We start from the raw sequence: 25629 nt of genomic DNA on the forward strand, positions 1-25629 counted from the left end.
GTTAGGGTCTTGGGTCACCAACATTTTCTCTGCAAACGCTATTGCTTTAATTACACAATAATCGAGGGCTGCTCTCACTTGCCAGCCAGAGTTTAAAAGAGGGATTTCTTCCTCCAGACCGAATGGCCCTTAGTCCTCCCCCTACCCCCCCCCCCTTTTTTTTCTTCCTTTTTGGTAACCAATGTGTTTTCTATTACTCGGCCGTGCGGTGCCTGGCAGCCGGCGCTCGCGGTGCAATGGGAGACGCCATGTTGGCTCAGCTCATAGGACCAAGTCAAAAGCGAGCTTACAGGCAGAGTTTTCACACGCTCAGGCTCCCCCTGACCGCCCCCTGCCCCCACCCCCCGCCCGCCGCCGCTCGGTGCACATCCCGGGAGAGCAGCTGGGCGCTCTCCGCACCCAGGACTTTCCCGGGCTAGGGCGGAACGCTGCGGCGCAGGCGTTGGGGGCGGGGGCGGGGGGCCAGGCACTTTCCCGCAGCCGCTGCCAACTCCGGACCCTGTCCCCGCCGCCGGCCCCGATGCTACACCAGGCCGTCGCCACGGACCCAGCCCTGGACATCGCCAGCTAACTTTGAGCCCCAGCCCCTCGCCCCTCGCCCCCCGCCCGCCTCCCCCTCCCCCGGCCGGGCCAAGCACTACGTGAAAGGCCGAGGTAGGGCAACCGAGAGCCAAGCGAGCTGGCTAGAACCCCCCTCCTTCTCCCCCAAGCTCAATCTTCTCCCAGGTTTGTTTGAAAGTGGCAAGAAGGAGCGATCGCCCCTCTCTCTCTCCTCGGACCATTGTTGCATTTCGCGTCTAACTGGGTTCTCTCACACCACCGAGAGCCAGGAGGAGGGGGAGTGGGGTTGGGAAAAGAAATAAAGCGAGCTCAGATCAGATGGAGGAGGGAGAAAAAAAAAAAAACCAGCAAGGAAAAAGAGACACTTAAAGGGAAAGAGTCGCCATGTTTAGCAGCTTTTTAAAAAGATCTCGTCAATTTCACACAGAACGCACTCGCTGGGTCCCAGCCCTCGTCTTTTGTCTAATTCAGTCGCAGCAAAGATCTTTTGTTCTAACTCAGCGTGAAAAGAAAAACTTTCTTTAAATGCAATAAACTTAAACCGAACTCAAGACTCTAAACAGATCCTCCTCCGGCCACTCTAAACGTATACAAGGGGTTTTATTTTAACCCGTTGAAAAATTTTGAGTCCTGTTTTTTCTGCCTCGAAGACCCCCAAGCTCATCGCTGAAACTTAGAGTCAGAGATTTTTTTTCAACGCCTAGAACACATACTTAAATGCATAATAAAACAGGGACTGTCTTTTGCTTTGAAAATCATAAATTATAATTTAATGCCAATAATAATTTACAACAAATGGCTGTTTACAATAAGCTAACACAAAGCAAACAAGGAAAAGGGCCTGTGTTTTACTTAGTAGAGAAACTTCACACACTCACATGGGTAGCACTTGCAAGAGGGGAAAATAAACAACCAACAAAACCTCCATCTACAGGTCAGATGCTGTGCTGTAAAACATACTTATATTCATATTTATATTTATATATCTATATATCTACAGAGGGAAGCTGAGGGTCAGATAAAGATCTCTGCCTAAATCAGGCAGAGTTTTCAGGTCTGCATGTATGAACCAGAACTGAGCATCAAAGTTGAATGCACTTGGCAAACTGATCTCCTTTCTTTCACCTCTGTCACCAGCCCCCTCCCCCGTTTTAAGATTAAACCACAACATGGTAAAAGTATTGTCAGGGAGGGCAGCTTGGAAAGTCTAAATAAGAACAAATTGCAAGTTCCCAGCAGTGAGCTCTTCCCAAACCAGGAAAAGAGAATAAGGGACAGAACCAAATAGTTGACTTCCCAAATCAGCACACCCTGTAAAGTTTTCTTTATTCTCTCTCTCTCTCTCTCTCTCTCTCTCTCTCTCTCTCTCTCTCTCTCTCTCTCTCTCTCTCCTCTCCCTCTCTCTCTCTCCACCCCCCCAAAAATGGTTTCTAAGACCAAAGGATCCCAGAGCAGTACAGATTGTTTCTATATAATCTGAAATGTCCAAATGTTCATGGTTTTTTTTTTTTATGTACATAACTCCAATGGTAAAGATTCCCTTGACCTGTGGCCATGCTCTCAACAGACTGAAGAGGGAGGGGGAGGGGAAAGGCAGGGCAACTGCAAGTTATCATGTATATACAAGAAAAACAGACCCTTCGTCGCTAGCAGCTACATCACTGTATTCAAAATCCTCTCAACAGCCACGCTAAATGAGAACCTCAGGATATTTTTAAAAAAAAAAGAAAAAAAGAAAAAGAAAAATTACACTTACTTAAGGAAAAACTCATTGCAAACAACTGCCCTCTATTTACAGTTCTGTGATTAGCTTGCTTGGACAGTCCTCTGCATAACTGTCACAAATGTACAAAAGAGCATTTTTTTTCTGATCATAAAACAGATACTGATCTCAAAATTTCTAATACTTTTCACAATACCTTCCCTAAGCAGGCACTTAAGTGTGACAAATATAAGGGCCTTATTTTTTTCCTGGAAAATCCATTTTTAATTAAAAGTAGGATTAGGTGAATGGGGGTGGCTTACTATATCAGTGTGGCACTTCCTAAACCATAGCTAAACCATTAACTTCAGCTCCCCCCCCACACCACACCCAAATTAAACAGGCAAATACACTAGTCTACCTTTGAACAAACTGATTGAGGGAGTAAACAAATGGGGCCCCCGCTGGCTCAGCGAGAACTCACAGGGGCTCAGCTCCGTGGAAAGACAGTGAGTGGGGACAGCCAAGCAGATTTCAGATATCAAATAATATTTTAATTTCTGAATACTTTCAATTTCCTTGGAATATAACACACAAAGACTCGACCAAACAGTTCAGTTATTATAACTTTTACAGTATACAGAAATGTTGCACTTAAAAAAAAAACCTTCAGTTTTTTAAAAACACAAACTGTAAACTCTAAGATACTGAATCAATCACGTTACCTATAAGTGCCAACAGTGTTATTTTGTCATGCTGATTTCAATGGTATTTTTTAAAAAGGGGAAATATCAACAATTATAATACAAAGGGCTTGCAAATATACAAACAGATATAGGATTCATAACAATTCAAGAACTAAGGGGGGGGGACCCAATTCAAATTACAAAAGTTCACTTTTTATTCAAAAACCTCAGCTTGTGTCTTGGACACATTCCTTGGCTGCCAATAAATTCCACAGTTCCTTCTGTTTCTTAAAATATTTTTTTTAAAAAGCTAGGTTTGTCATGGTATGGGGTGGGGGTGGGGAAGCTAAGTGTTGATGTGATTCCCCCAGCTTGCTAATTAGAGTGCTCAACTTTACCTTAAAAAAAAAAAAAAAAAAACAATTTGGCCACCACTTGTAAGTGCATTTCCACCATCTCTGAGTTGCCTTTTAAAGTTTTATGTTTTCCTATGCTATTTTCATGGACTCAGTTTTAATTCTTGCAGAACATATATTTTAATGATACACAGTTTTTAAGAAGCCAAGATTATATCAAAACTTATTATTGAACCACAGAATAAACTGGTTTGGAACCAGAAAAGTTAAAAAAAAAAAAAAAGAACAACTAGAGGTACATAGACACAGGACAATTAATAATTTGGAAAAAAATGACTTACTTTGTCCATTCTGCTAATTTTCTCCCAATCTCCTTAAATGCACTTTTAGCAATATTTTTCAAAAATTTACCAAAAAGAAAAAAAGACTAATTTCCTTTTTATACAAAAATGATAAGTAGCAGGTTGTTCTGCCCAACACAGGAGTTGTTTTCTTTCTTTTTTTTTAATGCATTCTGTAAAAGTTCATTTGGCAGTCTCTCTCTTTCTCTCTCTCCTTTTTGAAATTCACAGTCCATTAAATTCTTCCCCTCTCTTCTTTTTAGCAAACTTGTAACATCCTTTCTTAACAGAAGGAAATTAAGCAAACAAAACCAGTCTTTTGCCTTTTCTTTCTCTGTTTCACTCCCCCTTATTTTGATTGATTTATTTATTGAATTGCCATATATGGCCAGTTAAAACTGCTGCCGGACAGTAACATATCCCGGATGAGGGTTTCGATGGGGGTTTTACCTACCAAACGGACGAAAAACAATTGCTCTATGACTGAGGAGGAGACCGTGCGGAGGGAAGGGAGACGAAGCAAGAGCTTTCCGAACCGTGTTGGCTGGTTGGGGTACTGGCTCCTAACGTACTCTTCCAAAGCACACTGGGACTTTTCCTGCAAGCTTTCCACATGGGCTACATCAGACAGACCACAGGCATCTGGAAGAAAGTTTAAAAAAAATAAAAAAAGGTGGGGAAAGAGGGGGAGAGAGAATTCATCAGATTAAGAGGTTGGAAATGGGTCACCTGAGGTGCCTACAGTGCTCTGTCAAACTGCCCCATCCAGAGTTGGAGAAAATGCTTATACACTAAAAACTTCAAGGGGGAGGAGGGAGGTGACGAAGCTTGAGATGGTCCTGGAGTGTTTACTTTAAAATAAAACACGCTTGGGTGATGCAGGCTTTCATGGCTCCAGTCCTCAGGCTGGGTCATTGGGAGGCCTAAGACAGTGTATTGGTGCAAAGTACCCAGACAAACAGAACCCAACCATCAATACTTCTCCCCCCATCCTCTGAATTTGGCTTATTATACAGTGTGCATGGGGATTGGGGGGGGGGGGAGGCGGTGTGACAACCTGGCCCAGCCTTCAGTAATGGCGTCCAAGACCCTGCCTCAGATTCTCCCCAAAGAGGGCGACTCATTTTTCTCCAGTCTTTGAAACTGATTTAAGTGGCCCTTTAAAACTGATCTTGTCAGTTTAGCCTATTGAAGGTCAGCCATGCAAACTGTGATCTCTCTGTTCATTTGAGCTGTTTCTTTCCCCTCCTTTTCTTCTCTCTCCCTTTTCTCCCACCCCCCTTTATTATTTTTTTTAAGCCCAGGTCTCTGCAAGAAGCATCCCCCCTCCCTGTTATCTTTAGGAAAACACTTCTCTCTCTCTCTCTCTTTCTTTCTTTCTTTCTTTCTTTCTTTCTTTCTTTCTTTCTTTCTTTCTCTCTTTCTTTCTTTTCCTGATATGTGAAATTACAATAAGTGCCATAAGTGCCTTTGAAATGAGAGGCTTCTTGGTGAAGGCAGTTCAGGTTGTGACCTGACCTTTCAGGGCTCCCCAGACAAGACTGGGGTTAAGACATGCATATTGTGAATCATTAAAACAGTCACCACCACCATCAGAACACACATGTATCCTCCTCCACGGTGTCCAGGACTTCATGTGTCTACAGAATGCCTAGGTGACTGTGGTCAGGAATGAAATATCTGTTTGTCTAAGGCTCCTTCCCTCCTGGATAGAACTGTGTGTCTCCCTCTGAATCAGATAACAGGGATCTTTATCTCTTTGTGAGGCCCTCTGCATTCTCCACACAGGCCTCCACGTCTTGCAAACAATAATAAATTAAACTGTTTCGTCATTGCCAGCTATGTCTTCCCTTGAAAGACCAAGGGGGAAAGGGGAAGAATTAACAATGATATCAAGAAATTAACAGCCACCTTCATCATCTGAGAACACAGGCTGAGTATCAGGTTATGTGAAGGGGTGGAGGTGGCAAAGGGAGAGGACTAGCCTGCCACCACATTTTGTGTCAAGTAATCACTCTAGATAGGACAGGCTCATGAGAAGAATAAACCAGATTCAACCTTCTGCATACAGCTCTGGTCTGGCCGGAGTGATGCCCTCTGATTGATTATCTGAGGACTTTGGAAGGCAGAGTTTGGGGTGACCTGGTGTGTGTGTGTGTGTGTGTGTGTGTGTGTGTGTGTGTGAAACACTAACTCTCATATAAGACGGCAGGTTGAGAATGAGTCTGCAGGACATTCAGCTAATGATTTAGTTCTCAGACTTCTTTAAATAATAAAGAAGACACTATGGTCCTCCTATCAGTTTATCCCATAAACTCACAGTCTCTTCCAGCTTTCTGACTATAAGGTTAAAGATCTGGAGTGAGTGACTAGGTACCAGGCCTTGCCAATGTCCAAATGTTTGTTATTCTTAGTCAGGGGCCCCTTTTGCTTCTCACCCATGACAAAAGAATCAGCTGAGAATTTAGTTGTGAGGGGTGGGAGCCATTTCCACCCACCTGGGCTGTGGCTGTACTGAGACTGGAGGCAGCCAAAAGGCTCAGGTGTGGCCCGAAATGGAAAACCAGACACTTTTCAAACATCACTGGGCCTCAAGAGTTAATGAATATCAGATCTGTTACTCACACAGGTTAAACTACATGCAAACTAACTAGATTTCCTAATGCAGTCAATGATGGTTTTATATCTCCAGCAACATTCAGACCCTCAGACCCAGCCCAAGTGGGCACACACTTTGGGTTGCTTCAAAATTGCCTGAAGTGTTTGCCTGAATAGGGGAAGCCAGAGGCCAGCCTTCAACCCCCTGCAGACATTCTGGAATTATGGTAGTCCTTTAGCCTCTCCTGTCCCATTCTGACAGCACCCCCCACCTCCTGACGGTCTGCATTATTTTTAATGAGATTGTGATTTTAAAAATTGCTGCTCTCAGGTTGGAGCTGCCTGGAGCCCCAACTCCTACTGACTTCGCAGGCAAACTTTCTCCCTGCAGGGACAAAGTTTCTCCTACAGAGATGATGCCAGGGCTGCAATATGCCCAGGGCTATTTTCCTGAGGTCCCAGCCAGGGTGCCAAGAAAAAAAAATCCCAGAACTTGAAGAGATTCCCTGGGGGCCAAATAGGCCCAGAGGACCTGGGTTCAGGCAGGAGCAACAGAGTACATTCTAGGTTGGCTATTGCATGAGAGGAAGGGGCCTGAGAGGCCCTAAGGCCCTGTATGTGTGTGTGTGTGTGTGTGTGTGTGTGTGTGTGTGTGTGTGTGTGTGTGTGTGTGTGTGTATGTCTCCATACATAAGGATGCATGGGGAATTCTTCTGCACCCCATGACAAGCCAGCAGATATATCATGTTCCCACCTCAAAGTGCACTCCATACTTTGGTCTTTTAAGAGGCAAGTTGGGCTGGCCATTTTTTTCCCCAAGTCCCTAACTCTGCCCTGGGAGTTCTTGGGTACCTGAGAACAGGTCTCCTTCCTACCTGAGGTGAACAGGACTATGGCCTTGAGGCAGCTATACTCGGCGGAGTCGACGTGCAGTGCCTTGAGCTTCTCCACTTGCTCTTGGAAGATCCGTATGTGGTCCATAAAAGCGACCACCCGGTCGGCTGACATGGGTGAAGCGTGCAGGCCAGCAGCGGCAAGGAGCGGGGCGACATGGAGGGGCATGGAGCACTGGGCCGCATTCAACACGAACAGCTCGCTCCAGGTGAGGCGAAGGAGGGCCACCTGGTCCGTGATCTGCAGGTCAGGGAAGAAGGGGATGTTCCGGGCCCACTCAACGGCGCTGAAGAGCATCCGTGCGGCCAGTTCGCAAATGTTCTCGATGCCCATGATGTTGTTAGGCTGCATGCACTGACTGCCGAAGCGCGACGTGGGGTAGGGCTCCGCGCGCAGCAGCAGGGAAATATATCCGGACAGGTACGAGTGGCAGTTGAGGGGGTCCCCGTTGGTCAGGGCAAACTGCCCGTGGGTAGGCTGGGTAGGAGGCATCCTGCCTCTCTGTACAGCTGCAGGAGGAAAGGAGACACTCCACAGTTAATGATCAGCCTTGGTCCCGCATCCTTCTACAAGACACCAACCTGTCCCAGGCCCAGAACAGCAGGCCTGCTACAAACAGACACAAGAGTCTGCTGCCTGCCGGCCTGGCAACCACTCCTCACAAATCACTTCCCAGGCCAGCTCTGCTCGCCAGAGATCAACACTTGCCTGTGAGGCCCATCTAGGCTTGGTCCGCCGAGGACCCAGAATTGGTCACTTTGAATGGGGTCCCTGGAGCTGTAAGCGAGGTGCAGCATATCCTTAGGGCACCTTTCGTTTCATTTCATTTCTTTCTTTTTAAAAACTGCTAAATAGCTGATATTTCTTATTGATTGGAGAAGGAACGAGACGGGAATGTAGGGGGAGGGTGAGACGCTTTTGCACAAGACATTAAGGTTTACCCCAGATGGCCTGTGGCCACCTCCGAACGACTGTCCCCAAACCTTGTAACCTCAACCCCAGCCCAGGAAGGAAACCCCGGCGAGAGACAGAGTCTTGGTCTGGCGTCTTTGCCTGATCCCTGAGCTCAGCTCGGAGGAGGAGAGACAAGGGAGAAAAGGGCGGAGAGAGAAAGAGTGAGGCCGTCAGAGAGGAGAGGAAGCGGGAGAGAGGCTGGGAGCAGACGTGGGGCGCTTGCGGAGCCCAGACAAGGCCGGTGACGACCGGAGAAAGCCGGCGAGGCTCAGGCACCCGCTGTTATCTGACTCAGGACCGGGAGAGTCGCTCTCGCAGAAACACAAAGAAACCCCGGCATTGGCTCGCTCCAACCCGGAGCCCGCGCCCAGGCGCGGAGCGCGCCATTGGTAGAGCACTGTTCCCGGCTCTGGGATAATTTTATATCACAAAGACCCAACTGGCGCAGAGGGAAAGCAGCGGCCAAAGGCCCCTTGCCCACACTTTCCTACTCCCTACAGTGCTCTCAGGGTTTCAAAAGTGAAAGGAAAAAAAAAGAAAACAAGAGGTATTTTTTTAAAGCAGAATGTTAATCCACGGAGGGGTCACATGAGCTCTGCCCAGGCGGCAGCGTTAATACGGCGAAGTGCATAAAATTGCCATTTGTAATTTGAACCTCCTGTACAAAAGTACAATCTCAGGTTGTTTTTTTTTTTTTCTGAAAAGGTGGGGGTTGGGGAGAGGGGTAAGGAGGAGGGACATATGTTGAACATGCAGGAAAAACAAGGAAAGAGAGAAAGGGAAGAGAGAGGGGGGGGACTTTAAAACAACAACAAACAACCCATTCCTTGCAGAAAGGTGAACTCTAATGAACTCTCAATCAATGCAAAGGAAAGGAAAAGCTGTCCGGAGAGGGAGAAAGAGAGAGAGGGGGAGAGGAAGAAAGAGTGGAGAAGGAAAGTCTACTAAAGCATGCGGACTGTAATGGGGGTGGGGGCTGATCTGGGTTGCAGTGCAGACCCCCACCCCCCTCCCCGGTTCCTAGTACCAAATCCCCTCCGACTGCAACCGGGAGAGCTCGGGGCTTCTGAGTCCTTACCCAGAGCAGGCTAGCCAAACGCACCCAGAGCCCCGGGACCGCGGGCGAAGGGGGAAGAAATGAGAGGCCGATACCTTCCCGTCTCATGCCCACTTTGAGGCACTTTTTGAGGCGGCAGTACTGGCACTGGTTGCGGTGGTGCTGGTCGATGGGACAGTTCCGGTTGGCGCGGCACGTGTAGCTCAGGTTCCTCCGCACGCTGCGCTTGAAGAAGCTCTTGCAGCCCTCGCACGTGAACTGGCCGTAGTGCTTGCCGCTCGACTTGTCCCCGCACACCACGCACTCGATGTGCTGCTGCTGCTGCTGCTTGTCGCTGCCCGGGCCGCCAGGGCCGCCCTGGCCGCCAGCCGCTGTCTGGGCCGGCGTGCTGGCCGGGCCCCCTTGGCCCGGCGTCTGTGGCGTGTGCGGGGCGCCAGGCGGCGGGCCCGGCACGGGCGGCGCCTGCGAGGCCTGGCTGCCCTGAGAGCCGGGCACCTCGTCCTGGGGGTCGCGCCACGTGCTGACTACCATTGCCATATCTATGGGGGCCGCGTCCGGACTTCTGCTCCCCTGGCTGCGGGCGGCGGCGGGGTGGCGGCGGCTCCCGGGTCTCGGGCTCCGGCGCGCCGCCTTTTGTGTGTGCGAGGGTGCGAGAGGGCGCGGGAGGGCGCCCCGGGTGGCTCAGGGCTAGTTGATTTGAGGTTGGTTAGTTTTTCCTTTTTTGTTTTTTTGTTTTTGCTTTTGCAAAGTTTTGTCGATTGCTTGTCTGGCCCGGTGTGTTTGTTTTGTTTGTTTCCCTCGGCTCAGCTTTGTTGGTTTCGGGGGGCTTTCCGTCCAGAGGGGAGGGCAAGGGGACAGGGGAAAGAGAGTGGGAGCAGAACGTGGAGAGAGGGAGGGGAGGGAGAGCTGCAAGTCGATTGTCTGGCTTCAAGACAGAAGTAGGAGGCAAAAAAAAAAAAAAAAAAATCTCTCTAAAGATCTCGCTCGCTCTCACTCTCCCTCCCTCTCTCCCTCTCTGGTTCACTCTCTCGCTCTCAGATCTAGTGTGCAGCGGAGGAGTTGGAGGAGGAGAAGGAGGAGGAGGAAGAGGAGGAGGAGGAAGAGGAGAAGGAGAAGGAGAGGCGACTGTCCGGGGGCCAAGTCCAGGGCAGCCCACAGTCAGCCATTCAGGAAAGCCATCGAAATCAGGAGGACTGGGAGAGCGGAGGCGCCGGGCGCGGGCGCGCCCTGGGAGCCAGGCAGGCCGGGGCGGAGGCCGGCGGCCCGCGGAGTGGCCGGAGCTCTGCCCGGGTCCGGGGGAATCAGCATGAAAGTGGTCCGCGTCCGGCGCTGCGCGGCGTCGTCCTGGCGCTGGGCCGCCGCCGCCTCCTGCCCCGGGCGCCTGGCGCGCGCCGCGCTCGCTCCGGACGCCGCCGCCGCCGCCGCCGCTCTCGGAGGCCGCTCGTTGCTCTCCGCGGGCCGCCCGGGCCGCCGCCGCCGCCGCCGAAGCCTCCGGGTCGGGCCCGGAGCCGCTGCGTCTAGCGCCGCCGCCGCCGGTGGAGTCGCTGCTGCTGCCGCTGCTGCCGCCGCCGGTGGAGCCGCTGCTGCTGCTGCTGCTGCTGCTGCTGCCGCCGCCGCCTCACACACATAGGGAAAGAGTCAACTCGCCGGCGGCGGGGGAGAGATGATAAGAGAGAAAGGAGGGCAGATCAGCACCTAGAAGCGCATCCTTCGTGCGCAGAGGGGGGAGAAACGGAGAGAAAGAATGAAAGAGGGAAGAGCAGCGCGGCACCCGGAGAAAGGAGGCAACTCCGGCAGAGGAGGAGGAGGAGAAGAAAACACACACGCGCGCACGCACGCACACACCGCGGAGAGAAAAGAGCAGAATCAAAGTGATCAAATATGCTAAAAAGGGGGGCGCGGGAGGGAATGCGATTTATAGGCGCCGGGGCTGGCAGAAGTGGCTTCTCCGCGATCAGCTCACTGAGCTCTCTATATAGTGAACTTTGACACGACTGCTGCAACTTAGCGCACGTTGCCATGGCGACGGCGCGCCTTATAAGGCAGCCGCCGGGGTTGGCCTGGCCCGGCGCGCGCGCGCCGCCCCCTCGTCGTCATTGGCCGGAGCGCAGCGGCCCCGCCATGGCGGCAGCGGGAGCAGCCCGGTCCTAGCGCGAGCGGCGTCGAGACAGCCGCACGGGGCGCGCGGGGACGGAGGGGGGCGGGGACGGGTGGCCGCGCGGTCCTGGCCACAGAGAGGGGGATGGGCCCGGGTGGACCCCGGAGCGCGGACCCCGGCCGCCCCGCATCGGGCACAGTGGTTTCCGCCCTGGCGGCAAGACTAGCGCGCGGCGCACACACTACGACTCTTAAAGGCTCCGCAAGGGGTTGAGGATGGAGCCAAAGACTTAGTCTCTCGCAACTTGGCGATGCCTCTAAATGCGCCGCTCGCGGTCCACCCGGGACTCCCGGCGCATTATGTAGAACCCACTATTCCAAAAGACTGAATAATGCTCTCCCCTTCTTTGTAGAGGGGTACGCAGCGGAGGTGGCAAGGTGCCGGGATCTGGGCTTGCAAACCAAAGATTTGGCTAGATCCGAAGGGTGGCAAATCCTTTGCTTAATGAATTCCCATCACTTGCTCGGCTTGGTAGCTCCTTTTTGTTTGTTTGTTTGTTTATAGGAAAAGAAACCGTTCGATATTTGCCTTTTTCTTTGGAGGGCTAATATTTTATAGATTTGTGGCCTGACATTTTAAATGCTCAAATGAAGCATCTCGGATGCTGAGAAACACCAGACTTCACCTCATTGTTATGATGCAATTAAAATAAATTCCTCTCAACTTTATCCTCTCTTATTGGTTTTAGCTAACTGGCCAGCCAGTGACCTGTCACACACCCGGTCATGAAAAGAGGGAGAAAGACCTTTCTGTCCGCTGATGGACAGGCGGAGGCAGCCTCTCAGCCTTGCCTGTGCACACCCTCTGTACACACATGTAAACGCACATGTATCAGATGCACATTTGTCAATGTACCCAGACAAAGACGTCCAAGACGACGCTTCTAGGTCATAGAACAGTTGAATATGGACTTCATTGTTCAAATTCTCTTTAAATACTCATATAGTCATTAAAACACACCCAGCGAGCCTGCTCCAAATGGCAATAATACCAGCATAACTCATAAGAGCCACAAACACGCCATAGTCTACCTCAGCCACTGCAGGAAAAACAAACAAACCCTACTGTCCGTGTCATTCATCTCAAGACGCTCAAACCAATGATATTGATGTATCTTTGACTTTGTGCCTCAGTTTTAACCATAAAGCATATATAGTTCTATAACCAACCTCCAGGACACATTATATTCTACTGACTAAACTTGCTGTTTGATTTAGACCCGCTAGTTGATTGTGAGAATTCCATAATTGTATGAGAAATTTGTTTTTAATAGGGAATACTTTGAACCAAGACAAAACTAAATCCATAAGTCAAACAGGTTTACCAACAATTAAATTATTTTTTTAACATAAAATTTGCTGAGCTACAAGAGGGAAAAGAAGACACCACAAAGAGTAAAACAACAACTTTAGGAAGCATCCTTGGTAGTGCAGAAATTTGGCAGTGTAAATTTTACTTTAGTAAAATGAACTGAACATACAGTTGACATGAGAAAACCACGCTTTCGGGGCAGTTTCTTTTGCACATAGAGACAGAGTGTGAGACAAGGAGGGCAGAAAGATATGGGCAGGCAGACGCTGACTTTTTGGCAAAGAGAAAAAAAAATCCTATTTAAGCTTCACCCTGAAATCTTTCTCAGCCTTCCCTTTCTCCACAGAACTCACATATTGCACTACAGCGGCAGGTGCTGTGATTATTTGAATGTTTTAAGAAATAACAAGCTATAGCAGGTACTAGCCTATCATAAACCTGGTGTGTAATAAGGTGGTCATAGAGTAAAGCTAGGCTGAGCACTTCTGGCTGATTAGAGACACCATATAACTTTCTCCTACAGAGAATAAGAAAGATAGAAAATAAGTCATTTCAGAGAATTGTGGGTCTTTAAAAAAAACTTCTCTGATTTAAGGAATTATTTGATACTGCAAATGTCAGATTAGAGGCAAGCTCAGCATATAGTGAGACTGAGGCTGACACAGGAAATTTAATAGGTAGCCCCATCTCGACTTAATAGATGAGCATAATTGATTATGGAGAAATGTTAATCTTGCCTCTCCAGTGCAGCCATTTCCATGTCAAGATTACTTTTTACACATACACACACACACACACACACACACACACACACACACGAAGAGGTGATTTTTGAGGAGAAGCTTCGTGTGTGTGTTCCTCATTTTTCAAGCTAAAGAAATTATAGACTTCAAATATATATATATATGTATATATATATATATATATATATATATATGTATATATGAATTGTAGAATTACAGCCAGCTAGGCACATAACTACCACAGAGTTAGAGGTGCTTCACTTTGTATTTTAGGACTCATTTAGCTATAGAAATGCTGTTTAGAAAGGGAAGGGAAAAAAATCACCACATGAATTGTAATTAATTTTACTGAGAGAATGAAGAGACAGGACAGCCGAATTGGGGATGGGGAGGAGCAAAAATATTTTTAAATGCCCTTCTTAAAGATGCTCAGCTGTCTTAACTCTAAGATTTAAAAGTCCTAAAATTAAAAGATACAACTCTATATGTTATTATTTTTAAAAACTCAGCCAAGCCCTTTACTGCAAATGTAAATCTATTTTAATGAGAATGGTGGCAAGCTTTATTTGACTGGTCAAAGTTAGGGGAAAACATTTGTCTTAATATGAAAAAAATATATATCCTCAGCTCCCAGGAATATGGTTTCCTTGCAGAAAGTGGTTGGCTAGTCTGTAATTCTTTACAGATTAAATCACAATATGAATACAGACCCCAGCAATTCCGAGTTTAACTCTGAGCTCAGTAGAATCCAGGATCCATTGAATTTCTCCTTTCCCTCAATCTAGTCGTGTGTGTTTTTCTCTTCCACCACACTGGAGCTCCGTGAATAGAGAAGGGGCTTCCATTGTGTCCCTCTGAACTTCCAAGTCAATGCAATTTTTAACCACTGGCTTGTGGTACTTTGAAAATCACCAGGGGCTGTCAGAGTTGGGTCCTCTGAAAAATTTACAGTGCTAAATCAGAGCATATGCTGGGAGGGAAAAAATTGCTTAAGATTGAAGTAAGTGCAGTATCTGTCTGCCCCCTAGTGTAAGAGTCCTTGCTGCCTAAAATCCAACTTTAAAAGAAAAGGAGCCCTTAAAGGGAAACGACTTGGGGCTCACGTAGGCATAGGAGAATGAAACTTCTGTACATTTTAATCTGAATAATTCTTCAGGATTGAAAATTATTTGGTTGTGGCTTGGTTGGACTGTGCTGGGATCTCGCTGCCTCTACGTTTCCGGAGTCTCTAGTGAAGAGATGATTTTTTTTTTTTTTGAAACTGGGTTTATGTGCGTCCCCCTCACCCCTCCTCTCTTTTTTCTTTCTGCCTCTGTCGTCTCTCTCGCTGGCTTTTTTTTTTTTTTTTTAATGAGGAACCGTTCCATGAACATTTTGCACAGAGCACAGAATTGCTTCTAAAGTCAGCCCGGCGCAGTTGCAATAGACAGCAAAAAGGTAAACGTTTGCCTGAAATCCGCACGCCAGCTTCACCACCCCGCCCGATGGTGAGTACCCTTCTCCTTGAGATTCTCCTAGCTTAACAGAGCGCTCTCCTTCCGGAACCGCGGCCGAGGGCGCCAGGCAAGGCTTTGGTCCCTGCCTGCCTGCCTGCTTGCCTGCCTGCATGTCAGCTGCACAAGGTTGCAAAATGAAGCGCAGAGGCAAATCGAACAGGAAATTCTGATACCCAAAGCCAGCCTAGCAGCCCCTTCGCTAGCAAACCTAGACAATCTGCTGCTTGGAAAACCAGGCATATAGGATTGGTTTTCAGTCAGTTCTATGGAAGGAAATGAGTTTGAGAAGACAGGACGAGGAGATGGGAGGCAACCGCAGTCTTTATGCTTCGGTTTAATCATATTTTGGCAGCTTTGCAATTGTATCCCCCCCTTCCACCTCTGCTACCACATACATGTAATAAAATATGGCAACGCACTGAATTGACTGCCCCCACCCTCCCCCAGACCCCTTCAACCACAGTCCGAGGCATTGCATACACGTTAGCAAAGCGATTTTCTGAAAAGCCCCAAGTCATCCCCAACCCCACACAGCACAAGGAGAAAAGTGAGAAAGAAGAGAAAGAGAAAAAAATACAGTAAGCAAACATACCAAAACCATATTTGCCTTGTTCAAGGTCCCAAACCGCTTGCATCTTCCTTCTAAACTGGAATAACTCTCCTTTAGTTTGGCGGGTGAAATAAATGCTTTGTTGGCCCCCTGAAAAGATGTGTCTTTGATAATTAAAGAGACTCTCCTCCTCGGTGTTTATCTAAGCGATTGTGCAAACTGATAAAAAAGTAGGCATTAGTCTGCAGGGAAAAAGAAAGGTGAAAGAAGAGATCTTCCACCTCAAGGAACTGCTTCCCTGTGTACCAGGCGCTCTCAGCCGTTGGAAAAGCCTGCACACTAACTTTAGAGAGAGAGAGACAGCTTCAGGGAGCTTTGTACATAGCTGCTGAGGAATGCAAGCCTCGCCTTTAAGAAAAAAAAACCCCAAACCGTAGGTAGGAGCTGTCTGGAGTGATCCTTGTCTCTCATCTGATGCCTTAGAAGGAAGAGTGCGTTGTTACACCTTGTTTGGGGCTGGAAAGAGGAGACTTTAAAAACACCCTTCCAATTGAAAAAAAAAAAAAAATCTCCCAACTTAATGAGTTTAGTCGGAGGCTGGAGCAACCCGGCTCAGTCTTAGCAGAAAACCGAAAACAACTATAGGCAATATTGCAAAGCAGGACAACCCCGAGGCACAGCCAAATTCCACCATTTGGGGTTGAGAGGGATGGAAGCTAATCCTAAAGCAAGTTGGGGGGGAAAAACCAGAGGGGGGGGGGAGCTGCAGCCTAAGACTGGCAGACACGGTCCTCTCACCCTGGATCAAAGATAGAACTTGAAACAGGAGGCCAACATTTTTTCCTAGGAATCAATTGGAATCCTCATTTTCTACTTTTAACTCAAGTCCCCCCTCCCCAATGATTTTTCTTCCTCTCCCCTGTGGATTAGTGCCTCCCTCCCCTTTCTACTGTCCATTCTAGAACTTTCCTGAAGAGGAAATCTATTTCTTTTGGGAGGAGGGGTTCCCCTATTTCATGCCTTTAAATAATGAATACTTAATTCACCCCTCCCCTTATCAATTCCCCCAAACGAGTAAAAGAAGCAGAGATACAATAACTGGCAAAACTTGAGAGCAGACTGAGCTGTCTCTTGCAGTTTAGTACAGTTTGAACTAATGGATTTTTGTTGTTGTTGTTGTTTTGTTTTGTTTTAAGAGGAGAAGAATGGGGAAACATGAATCTTTTATTTTAGGAAACTGTTATGGTAAGATGTATGTCAGACTTGACAAATGGAACGAACGCTCTTCACTGCTTCTTGTCCCTGTCTTAAACAGGAATTAAGTTAAACACAGTGCTGAATGTTAATTACATGTTTACTGGCTAATGAAAATTACAAATGGTTTTGCCACCTCAAACAATGATGAAACTCTGAAGACACTGTAATTATATACTTTGAGGGAAATAACTCAGAATATTGATCATAAGAAGTGTAAATCTTTTTTAAACTATTCATTAATACCATAAATATGGGCTACAGAAGTTTTTCCTTGCGGTTTGTCTCATCAGTTACAAAGAGTGGATAGCTGGTGGGACTCCTCCGAAGAGGAGGTGCACTCTGTCTCTTAGAAGGAGGCCACGTGTGTAATTCAGTAATGCCCCCTCCCTTCTGCCCCGCCCCCTTCATCCTAGTTGAAGGTCGAGGGATCTCCAACAGGGAGGCCGGGCTCTGGGCAGGTGAAGGTGATCTAAATCCGGGCCTCTCTCCTCCCCTTCTCTGGCCCTCTCCTCTCCTCTCCCGCCTCCTTTTCTTTTCATGCCAGGTCTGATCGATGACCACCTTCCCCAGCCTGGGCGCCTGGGATAACCTAATGAAAGACCAATTAGACCTGGCAACTCATCGCCACCCAGCTCCCTCCTTCAGAGGTGACTAGGGCATTCATTGCCAGAGAAGGTGGGGGGTAGCGATAGGGATGGAGGTGGCTGTTGTACCAGAAAGGTGGCTCAGACGCTGAACTAGAACTGGGCTTTGGAGTAATTATTTTGTGGTCATTTTCTTCCAACTTTGGTCAAATTTAGAACACTGGTAGCCATTCCAATCTTGAGGGTCAAAGGTGAGAGATGCACTAACCCTAAAAGGCAGGCCCGCCTGACCGAAAGGCCAAATCGGGCAGGGGCATGGGGTTAGGGTGAGGGGTGGCAAAATTCCATGGCTCCTCCAGGGTGGGGCCGGGGTGGGGGCTGAGAGCTGGTATGCAGGAGTCCATCACCAAGTGCAGGTTTAAAGTGAAATATTGAAGATTTAAAAACAAGTGTTCAAGGGTTGTGAGACTGGAGTCCTCCTTCTCCCTGTGAATTCCCAAGGCTCTGGTCTTTGTCTTAGAAGGAATGGAGTTTCTGAATGGTGTGAAAAGGACAGAGAGGGTCGCTTCCAATCGATTTTACTTGTCCTTTCTGCCTTTTCGGATCAACGCCCTTCAATGGACACAGAGGTGCTCTTTCAACCAAAAACTTGTGCTACATTTTCTGCCTGTATTGGTGCTAAATACAATAAGCGTCGGGCAGATTTTCTTCTCTTTGCTCTCCAAAGCCAAAAAAAAAAAAAAATCATCCAACCAAACCCCCCACCCTAATTAAATTGTTTTATGTGGACAGTCAAGACAGAGCAATTAAGTATGCATTAGTATAAAGATAGACTCTGCAGATATGGCGTTTTAGAAAGCCATGGTTATGACAACAGCGAGGGTATTAAGATATGGGGAGGGGTGCAAAGACACAGCCCAGTTGCATCTTCTTCTCTGGGCCCCAGGGGAATGCAAAGGCCCAGGCCTCAGGTGAGGGGAAAACAGGTCAGCTAACAACAGGTGGGTGGGTGGTAGCAGTTGAAGACTTGTAGACCCGAACCCCCAAGCTTAAGAGCAGAGGAGCTCCCCCTAACCCCCATCCCCAGGAATGGCTGGATAGTCCTCAGTGACGAAAATCAACTCTGGTAATTTAGCAGTCCCAGGTGGCGAGAGTCCTAGGACAAGGTGAAGCCCTGCAGTGTCCTACTCTGCATCGAGCTCACTTCCCGGGGTCCCCCCTCCCGCCCCGGTCAAGGTGGGACTATGTAATCATGAAGTTGTGTGAGCACGCCCAGGGTAAGCGCTGCCACCGTAGCTACCTAGACCTCAGCCCTCTAGCTGCCGAGAGTAGGCCCCCTCTCAACAATTCACAACTAAGCGCCTTTTTGCTTCTAAGGAAAGGGGCGTCTGGTGGAGAAGAAAGTCAAGTTCCCACCCGACGACCTGCGCGGTCCGACTGGCAGCAGGAACAAGATGCTGGAGGAACAGAAAGAGCGGGAGGGGTCGCAGAAAGGGTGCGGGGGGGGGGGGCAGATCTCTAGCGCAGCAGCAGCTCTCCACCTCTTTTCGGCCTTAGGAGGCGTGGGCGGGCGAGGAGCTTCGTGCCCCGAAGGGGACGACCCTCAAAGCAGGGGCTGGGGCCTCCCTGCGTGGCTACGCAGGACTCTGATAGGTGGTCCTGGGCCACAGGGTAGCTAGCGCGTCTCACGAGCTCCGGAAAGGGCTCTGAGGTGTCCCGCGCGCCCTAGGGAAGGAATGGGGGAGGTGTGGAGGAGATAGTGGCAATGTGGGCAAGTGACTGAATGTCAAAAGTAAAAAGGTTGAAAAGGCAATTTTCCTGACGCGCTTTGCCCCCCTCATTTCTCCTCTCCCTGGAACTCCCGCCCGGGCTGTAAATCTGCGGCCGGTGGCCAGGACACTGGAAGTCCCCTCGGCGGACCCGAAGCGGCCCCGCCCGCAGAGAGCACACCTCCCGGTGGGCTCCGCATCGATCCGACGCCTAGCTGAGGATGTCACCGCACTAAATATTTACTGATCACACACAAATAGCCAGAGCTCGAACGATTTTCCTCTGTGAGGAGAGCGCAGAGAGCAGGGTAAATCATTTTATTAGTGTGGATAAAGCCCAGAGCACACTCCGGGCTGGAGTGTTTTAAGATGTGTCTTCAACGGGATGAAAAGAGTTAGGGAAATCGATACGGAGTGATTAGAAGCCCCCGGGGTGACGAAGGGGGACCTGACTAGTCGGGATTTGGCGGGGCCGAGAGGAAGGAAGCCAGCTCCAAGGGGGACTGCCGGACCATCGCCAGGGAGCTCAAGCGCAGGCCTCGGTCCCTCTGCCCTCGACGGAAAAGGTGGCAGCGCAGCCAGAGATAGGACTCTGCTGCCTGGCTTTGCAAATAGGGCTGAGGCGGCCGCCGCGGGCCGAAGGCTTGGGAGCACATCCGCTGTACACCCGAGTGGGATGACCAGGTGGCCACCGGAGTTGATGGCTTATGCGAAGCAAGACAAGAACATGTAGTCTGGCGAGGCAGCCTAGGTAGCCAAGGTGTGGCTCCGATGGATTGCTTTCTTCCCTTGCCATTTTGGAGACTCCTTTTAGGTGCCACTCCAGGCTTTTACAACTTTCTTCTCAATCAACCTCCATCTCTCGTCTTATTTAGCATCTCTAAAGAGGACCCAGTAGCCCAGCTCCATCAATGGCTTGGCTTTCCATGCTATCTGCCCAGTGTCCAGGGCGGCCACCGGGTGGCGAGACACCCCCCCCCCCCCGTGGAATTTGCAGAACAGTGGATTCTAGGTTCGCGGCTCAGCTCTCAGGCAGGTGGAACGAAGTCTAAGGCCATGGATTAAGGCAGGGGCACCAAAGGAAGTCGGAGGGCTGCGGGTTTTCTCAGCGAGAGGGAATCAGCTTTAGCAGGATCAGGTCCCACCCCAGCCAGTGGGGACCTGTCTAGGACCCAAAGATTAGATACTGGAAACTAAAGTGAAGTTCACGGGGCGTTAGGTAAAATTTACTGGAAGTTAGTAAAAAAAAAAAAAAAAAAAAAAAAAAAAAAAAAAAAAAACCTCCGCAAAGCTAAGCAGCAATGTTCTGGCTCCAGAATGGCTTTTCACTCTGAAGTGTGAGTCTCGCTGCTGTGAACAAACCTTAGAGCTTCGAAACAGCTGCAAACAACCCAGTAGGCTCTAATTTCTTGGAGGTGGAGGGTTAGGGCACAAGATGAGAAAAAAGAACAAGTCTTTGCCCTTTTCCTGCTTCTGACCTTCAAAGGGGGTGCAGTCTTTCAAAAGAAACGGATAGCTGCCTACTGTGTGTATGCGTTTACACGTTTTTATGTGCATCTGTGTGTCAAAGGTGTACCTTCCCATTACTCAATGTTCTTAGCAGCTTGGGCTATTAAATTCATGCTACCCTGCATGTCCTTCGGTGCAACAGGAAATATAGCTGAAGACCCAATTAACCGTTTTCTAGAAGTTTTTTTTTGTTTTGTTTTGTTTTGTTTTAAAAATATGAATCCCAGTGGGTTAGAATGGTGTGTCCAGGTGTGAGCCTCCTGCTCCCTCCATAGTAATTCTCTCATTCCTGCATTGGAAGCTAGCAGCACCGATGACCTGGAGGAGTGTCAGTTTAGTCTCCATTAATCCTTCTTGGTCTTGGCTACAGAATGAAGGTTAACTATGCTAAACTGTTCAAAGATTTAAGAAGGGGTGAAAGGAGGGATATAGAAGAAGAAGGAGAGGAAGACGAAGAGGAGAAGGAGGAGGAGGAGGAGGAAGAAAAAGAAGAAAAGATGGTAGAGCCAGGGAGGGAAAGAGTGAAAGGAAATGAGAACAAATGCACTTTTTAGCTGTAAGGGTTTTAGAGCACTTTGCCTGTCTCTTATGTCCCACCCTATCTTCACTGCAACGCCTTGCAAGCAGGGGTTTCTATTCAAAGACAACAGTTTCATCTGTCAAGGCAAACTCCAGGAAGTTGGACTTAGGGAAATAAGAAAATAGGATGGAGTAAATTCCCCCTCCCCTCTTTAACTGATCACCCAAATCGCTCTAACAATATTTTACAATTTGTATATTATTATAATAACATGTATATGTATATATGATCATTGTGTGAGAGATTAAGAAAAAAAACAAACAAATCCCAAGATATGGTTTACCTTCTTTCATTGAAGCAAAAGCTAATTTAAAATTGTGTCAGCAGCCAAATTATAGCCATAAAGTCTGGATGAGATTAGAAAAATATATTCAGCTGGCTTCCAGTGTGGTGGCATTTCCATGGGTCCCAAGATGAGGGGGTTTGTACAGGAAGGTGCAAGCATGTGGTGGAGGTACCCTCTCAATTTTAGAAGCGTCTTGATGGATTAAAGGTTCATACACTCAAACACTAGATAGAGGCTGTCACTCATGTGTACGGTCCTGGAGGCTGGCAGAAGGCAGTGCAAAAAGACTTCTGAATGAGCTCTCTGGATTCAGCAGTGCTGGAAGACAAGCAGAAGCAACTCAGCCAGGGTAATGCTATTATGGCTTGCAAAATCACAGAAAGGCACTTCAAAGTGCAAGCTTCAGATTTCCAGTTGGAAGCTTTGGCAGGGTATTTAAGCAAACAGTGAACATCTTTTCCCTGATATATTTATTGTAAAATTCAAGGCTATGTAATGTGTGCATGAACACATAGTGTGTGTGTGTGTGTGTGTGTGTGTGTGTATATGTGTACTTTCCAGCTCATTGATGACTTAAATCTTAAATACTGGACTATCGACAATGGCATTGCCCATTTTATCAAGCCTGGTATGAGCTATTTATGAATTTAATATTAACATTACATTGCAAGTTAACTCCTGCTGAGAGAGTTCCAAAGTCATCTGAGATCATGTGAGCAGCCGGTCTTATTTAGACCTGGACAAAGTCAAGAAGAATGGTTGGACGCTGTATGTTTTAATTCTCAAAAGCCTGTAATGCTATCTTTAAAACAAGAGTTAATTTTTACTATGTAAAAAAACAAAACAAAACACCTAATTGATGGTATCAAGTGCTACATGAAGGTGTTAGAAAGAAAAATATTCAGAAAAATTAATATTGTTAATTAGCTGCATGAGTGAACTTCAGGCAAATACCAACAGCACAACAAACGAGGATTCATTTGATTTAAATTCCTTTAACTACACAAGCAAAGTCAACTTTAGGAGGAGAAATGGGATGTATGGATTCACTGTTGTTTGTTTGTTTTTTAGGACGTTTATCCACCCTGCTTTCAATACACAGCTATAACGAGAATAAGTTGATAGCCAGAAATTGGTAAGCTGCCATAGTAGAGGAATACTATGTGTTAAACTAGAGAACATCCAGGGACTTACATTATCAGCTTCATTTGTCCTCTTCAAAGGCCACTTCCTTGAAAATGAGTAGGTACATGCTAAAAATAAATAAATCCTGTACAGAATGTAAAAAGGATTTTTAAAAAATCACATTTAATTTCTTGGTTATGGAAAGTATTATCTTGAGGGCTTGCAAACTGTAGTGTTTGAAAACAAATTGCATTAGCCTTGTTGTTTGGAGTACAAGGTAGGGAACAGTAATTTCCCTACCCATCTATTGGAATTTATTATACATTGGTTAATTTTATTTAAGAGATTCCTAAATACATGACTATGATAAATTGATTGAGATACTGTCCTTTAAACATTCAAAGTAAAACTGAAACCATTAAAGGAAAGAAATATTGATTTTAGTGACAGATGTCACACAGGGTATTTCTTGACAGGACCACATCACCTCATATGTCAAATGTCAAAGACAAGAAGTTAAAAAAATCAAGGCAGCCTATATCTTTGCCTATTATATGTTAACTTATTTAGTCTCAGGGATGCTGCAGTATTCTGTTGCATAGTTTCTTGTTGTTGGTTACATTTCCAAACACTCAAAAGAATGTAATGCCCTGAAATTTCAGCATGGGGGATTTTTAAAGTTGTTTGTTTGTTTGTTTGTTTGTTTTTGATAGTCTTCTCCGATGATAAAGACTTAGCTTACTTACCCATTGATTCCCCACCCCCAGGTGATTTTGGTTAACTTAATGACCTTCAAAATCATGTATTATCTTGCAAAAATCTATATTTCTTATATAAGTTGAAGTCAAATGAGAGCTGTCTGATCTTTCAAAGATTGTACAGCTCAGTGGTCTTCAGTTACTGACGAACTAGTGATCATGCCCAGGGTTTGGACAAAAAGGATGCCCTCATCTGCATATTTATATTTATACATATTTTTGTGCACGTGTGTGTTACTGCCTGTAGAGGCTATAAAAGGGGATCCAGTACCCAGAGTTATAGGAAGTTGTGAACAACCCCACTTGGGTGCTGGGAATCAAACTCTGATCCTCTGCAAAAGAGGCAAGTGTTCTTAACAACTGAGCCATCTCTCCAGCCCCTGCTTCTTTCTAAACAAGTCTTAAAATCGACACTGATGTAGTGTGGATGAATGTATAATCGGAAAGCTGTGGACTATTTCTATTTACTCTGCAAATGTCTTTTATCCTTATGTACTTTAAAGATCAGAATTATCGAGCCCCTCTAAAGAGCAGCGAATAAAGTTTCTAATTATGGACAAGAGATAAGATGTTTGCTTTGAGGTTTCAGCAACACAAAAAAGTTTTCCTAATAAGACTGAAGCAACTCTATCTTAGATACATTAAAATAGGGCATATCTCAGACATGGCCTGGGTTTATGTACTTCTGCCCTATTGCTTCTGACAATAAACTAGATGGCCATTTATCTTCAGTTACTGTCTTATTTGTTAACAAAGTAAATGTTTGAAATTAAAAATGTTTCCAATGATCTTGCTTATAGAAGTAAAAACATTAGTATCATCTATATTAAATAATTATATAAATTATATTATTTACTTTAATTAATACTTTATCTTATTAATAATTAAGTTAATAATATATTTATGGGTATAATCATATAAACTATATTGTTTATATAAATTATATTAAATAATGAAATAAAATATTATGTAATATTTTAATTCAGACTTGTATGTCTAGTCAGTAATGAGCAGTTTAAAGCCTCTTTCCTTCAAGCAAAATAAACAAAGTAATACTACATATGGTAGCTAAAACAAAACCCTACCAAAACAAACAAACAAACAGACAGACAGACAGACAGGGACCCTTAGAATTCAGTCTCTTGGAAATACAGGCACACTGTTTTTACAACTGAATAATTTTTTAAAATGTAATTAGTATTTTTACTTATTCACTTTACATCCCCCTCACTGTGCCCCTCCTGATAACTCCCTCCCACAATTCTTCCCCACAATTGAATGCTTAATAAGGTTTTGTTTCATCTCATCTACTTACCAATATGGCACAGTTCTGCATTATGCAATTTCTGCCTTGAAAATCAAATTGTAACAACATGCCATCGTAGGCCTTTCTGATGAAGGAAACTTTGAAAACCATTATTTCCAAAATTAAAAAAAAAAAAGTGACAATTGGCAAGGCAGGTTGGTGTGCCTCACTCTTTTCAGCAATGTCAGAAAGGTCTTCTTTTAAGAAATTACTATACTGTCTTGTTCATCAAATGCAAAATGTGAAATAATAATGGAAGAATCACTGAAGGAAAGATTCTCTTCCATTCTTTACTACTTAGGACCCAACAACAACAAACAAAACAAAACCTATTCCCCATCTACCTCCAAAAGTGGTCCCCAACACTTGGGAAGGGTTTCTGTGTAACAGCTGGATAACTTCCAGTACTCTCAGTTTCTGAACTTTTCAAAGACACCAGCAATGGCCAGCCTGGAGGAGGAAACAGGGACCCTACCTAGCCGCAAACTTGAGAAAATAACTGTTGAAAGTTTCCAAAGGAGGTTTGAAGAGGCAGGGCAGTGAGAGCTGATAGAACCAATTTTATTTTTTTCCAGGCATTTCTAACTTTTATGACTATGTCCCCCCCCCCCCCACCACCACCTATCTGTCTTTGTGCCTCCAGGGTCAGGGAAAGAGCAGGGCAGATTCGAGATTGCTTTCAGAGTTTGCCTTCTCTGATGATGGATTACCATGTCAATTTAAACGGCATAGGATTAATTTGTTTCAATGATTTCTCTTTAGGCTGAATGCCAGCCGTTTTCTATCTCTCCCCTTGCTCTTCAGAACCACAACAAGAGAGAGAGAGAGAGAGAGAGAGAGAGAGAGAGAGAGAGAGAGAGAGAGAGAGAGATTCCATATTTTAAGTTGAGACAGTAATAGAAATAGACAAGTTGTGTGTGTGTATTGTTGCAACAGTTAGAGGTTTGAGTCCTTTTATCTCTGAAACATACAGTCACTCACATTAAAATGAAATTGGTCCCAACATTTATTCAATAAGCACTTGTCTTGTAGATAATCCACTGCAGAG

The 25629-nt window shown here is 46.5% G+C and overlaps 1 protein-coding gene and 1 long non-coding RNA gene across 5 annotated transcripts in view; one reads left to right on the forward strand and one right to left on the reverse strand.

Annotated features, from left to right (window-relative positions):
* Nucleotides 1-1302: 1302 nt before the first annotated feature.
* Nr2f2 (nuclear receptor subfamily 2, group F, member 2) lies at nucleotides 1303-16103 on the reverse strand. 4 transcript variants are annotated; one of them, XM_006540578.2, is made up of 3 exons: nucleotides 9171-9325; nucleotides 7120-7647; nucleotides 1303-4288 (listed from the first exon to the last, which is right to left on the reverse strand). In XM_006540578.2, exons 2-3 carry the CDS (start codon nucleotides 7628-7630, stop codon nucleotides 4014-4016), a joined length of 786 nt encoding a protein of 261 aa, XP_006540641.1. In that variant the 5' UTR covers nucleotides 7631-7647; nucleotides 9171-9325; the 3' UTR covers nucleotides 1303-4013. The 4 variants fall into 4 exon arrangements, with proteins under 4 accessions (XP_006540641.1, XP_006540640.1, NP_899084.2 ...); XM_006540577.4 differs by lacking the exon at nucleotides 9171-9325 and adding an exon at nucleotides 7847-8778; NM_183261.3 differs by lacking the exon at nucleotides 9171-9325 and adding an exon at nucleotides 15450-16103 and having other exon boundaries at nucleotides 1307-4288.
* Nucleotides 14740-25629, forward strand: part of B130024G19Rik (RIKEN cDNA B130024G19 gene) — a 45764-nt gene continuing 34874 nt past the window's right edge. Inside the window, exon 1 of the long non-coding RNA NR_045850.1 lies at nucleotides 14740-14848. This is a non-coding gene — a long non-coding RNA (RIKEN cDNA B130024G19 gene). The remainder of the gene's footprint in view (nucleotides 14849-25629) is intronic.

Source organism: Mus musculus, chromosome 7 (genome assembly GCF_000001635.26).
Source record: "Mus musculus strain C57BL/6J chromosome 7, GRCm38.p6 C57BL/6J".
In the NCBI taxonomy this organism is placed as follows: Eukaryota; Metazoa; Chordata; class Mammalia; order Rodentia; family Muridae; genus Mus; species Mus musculus.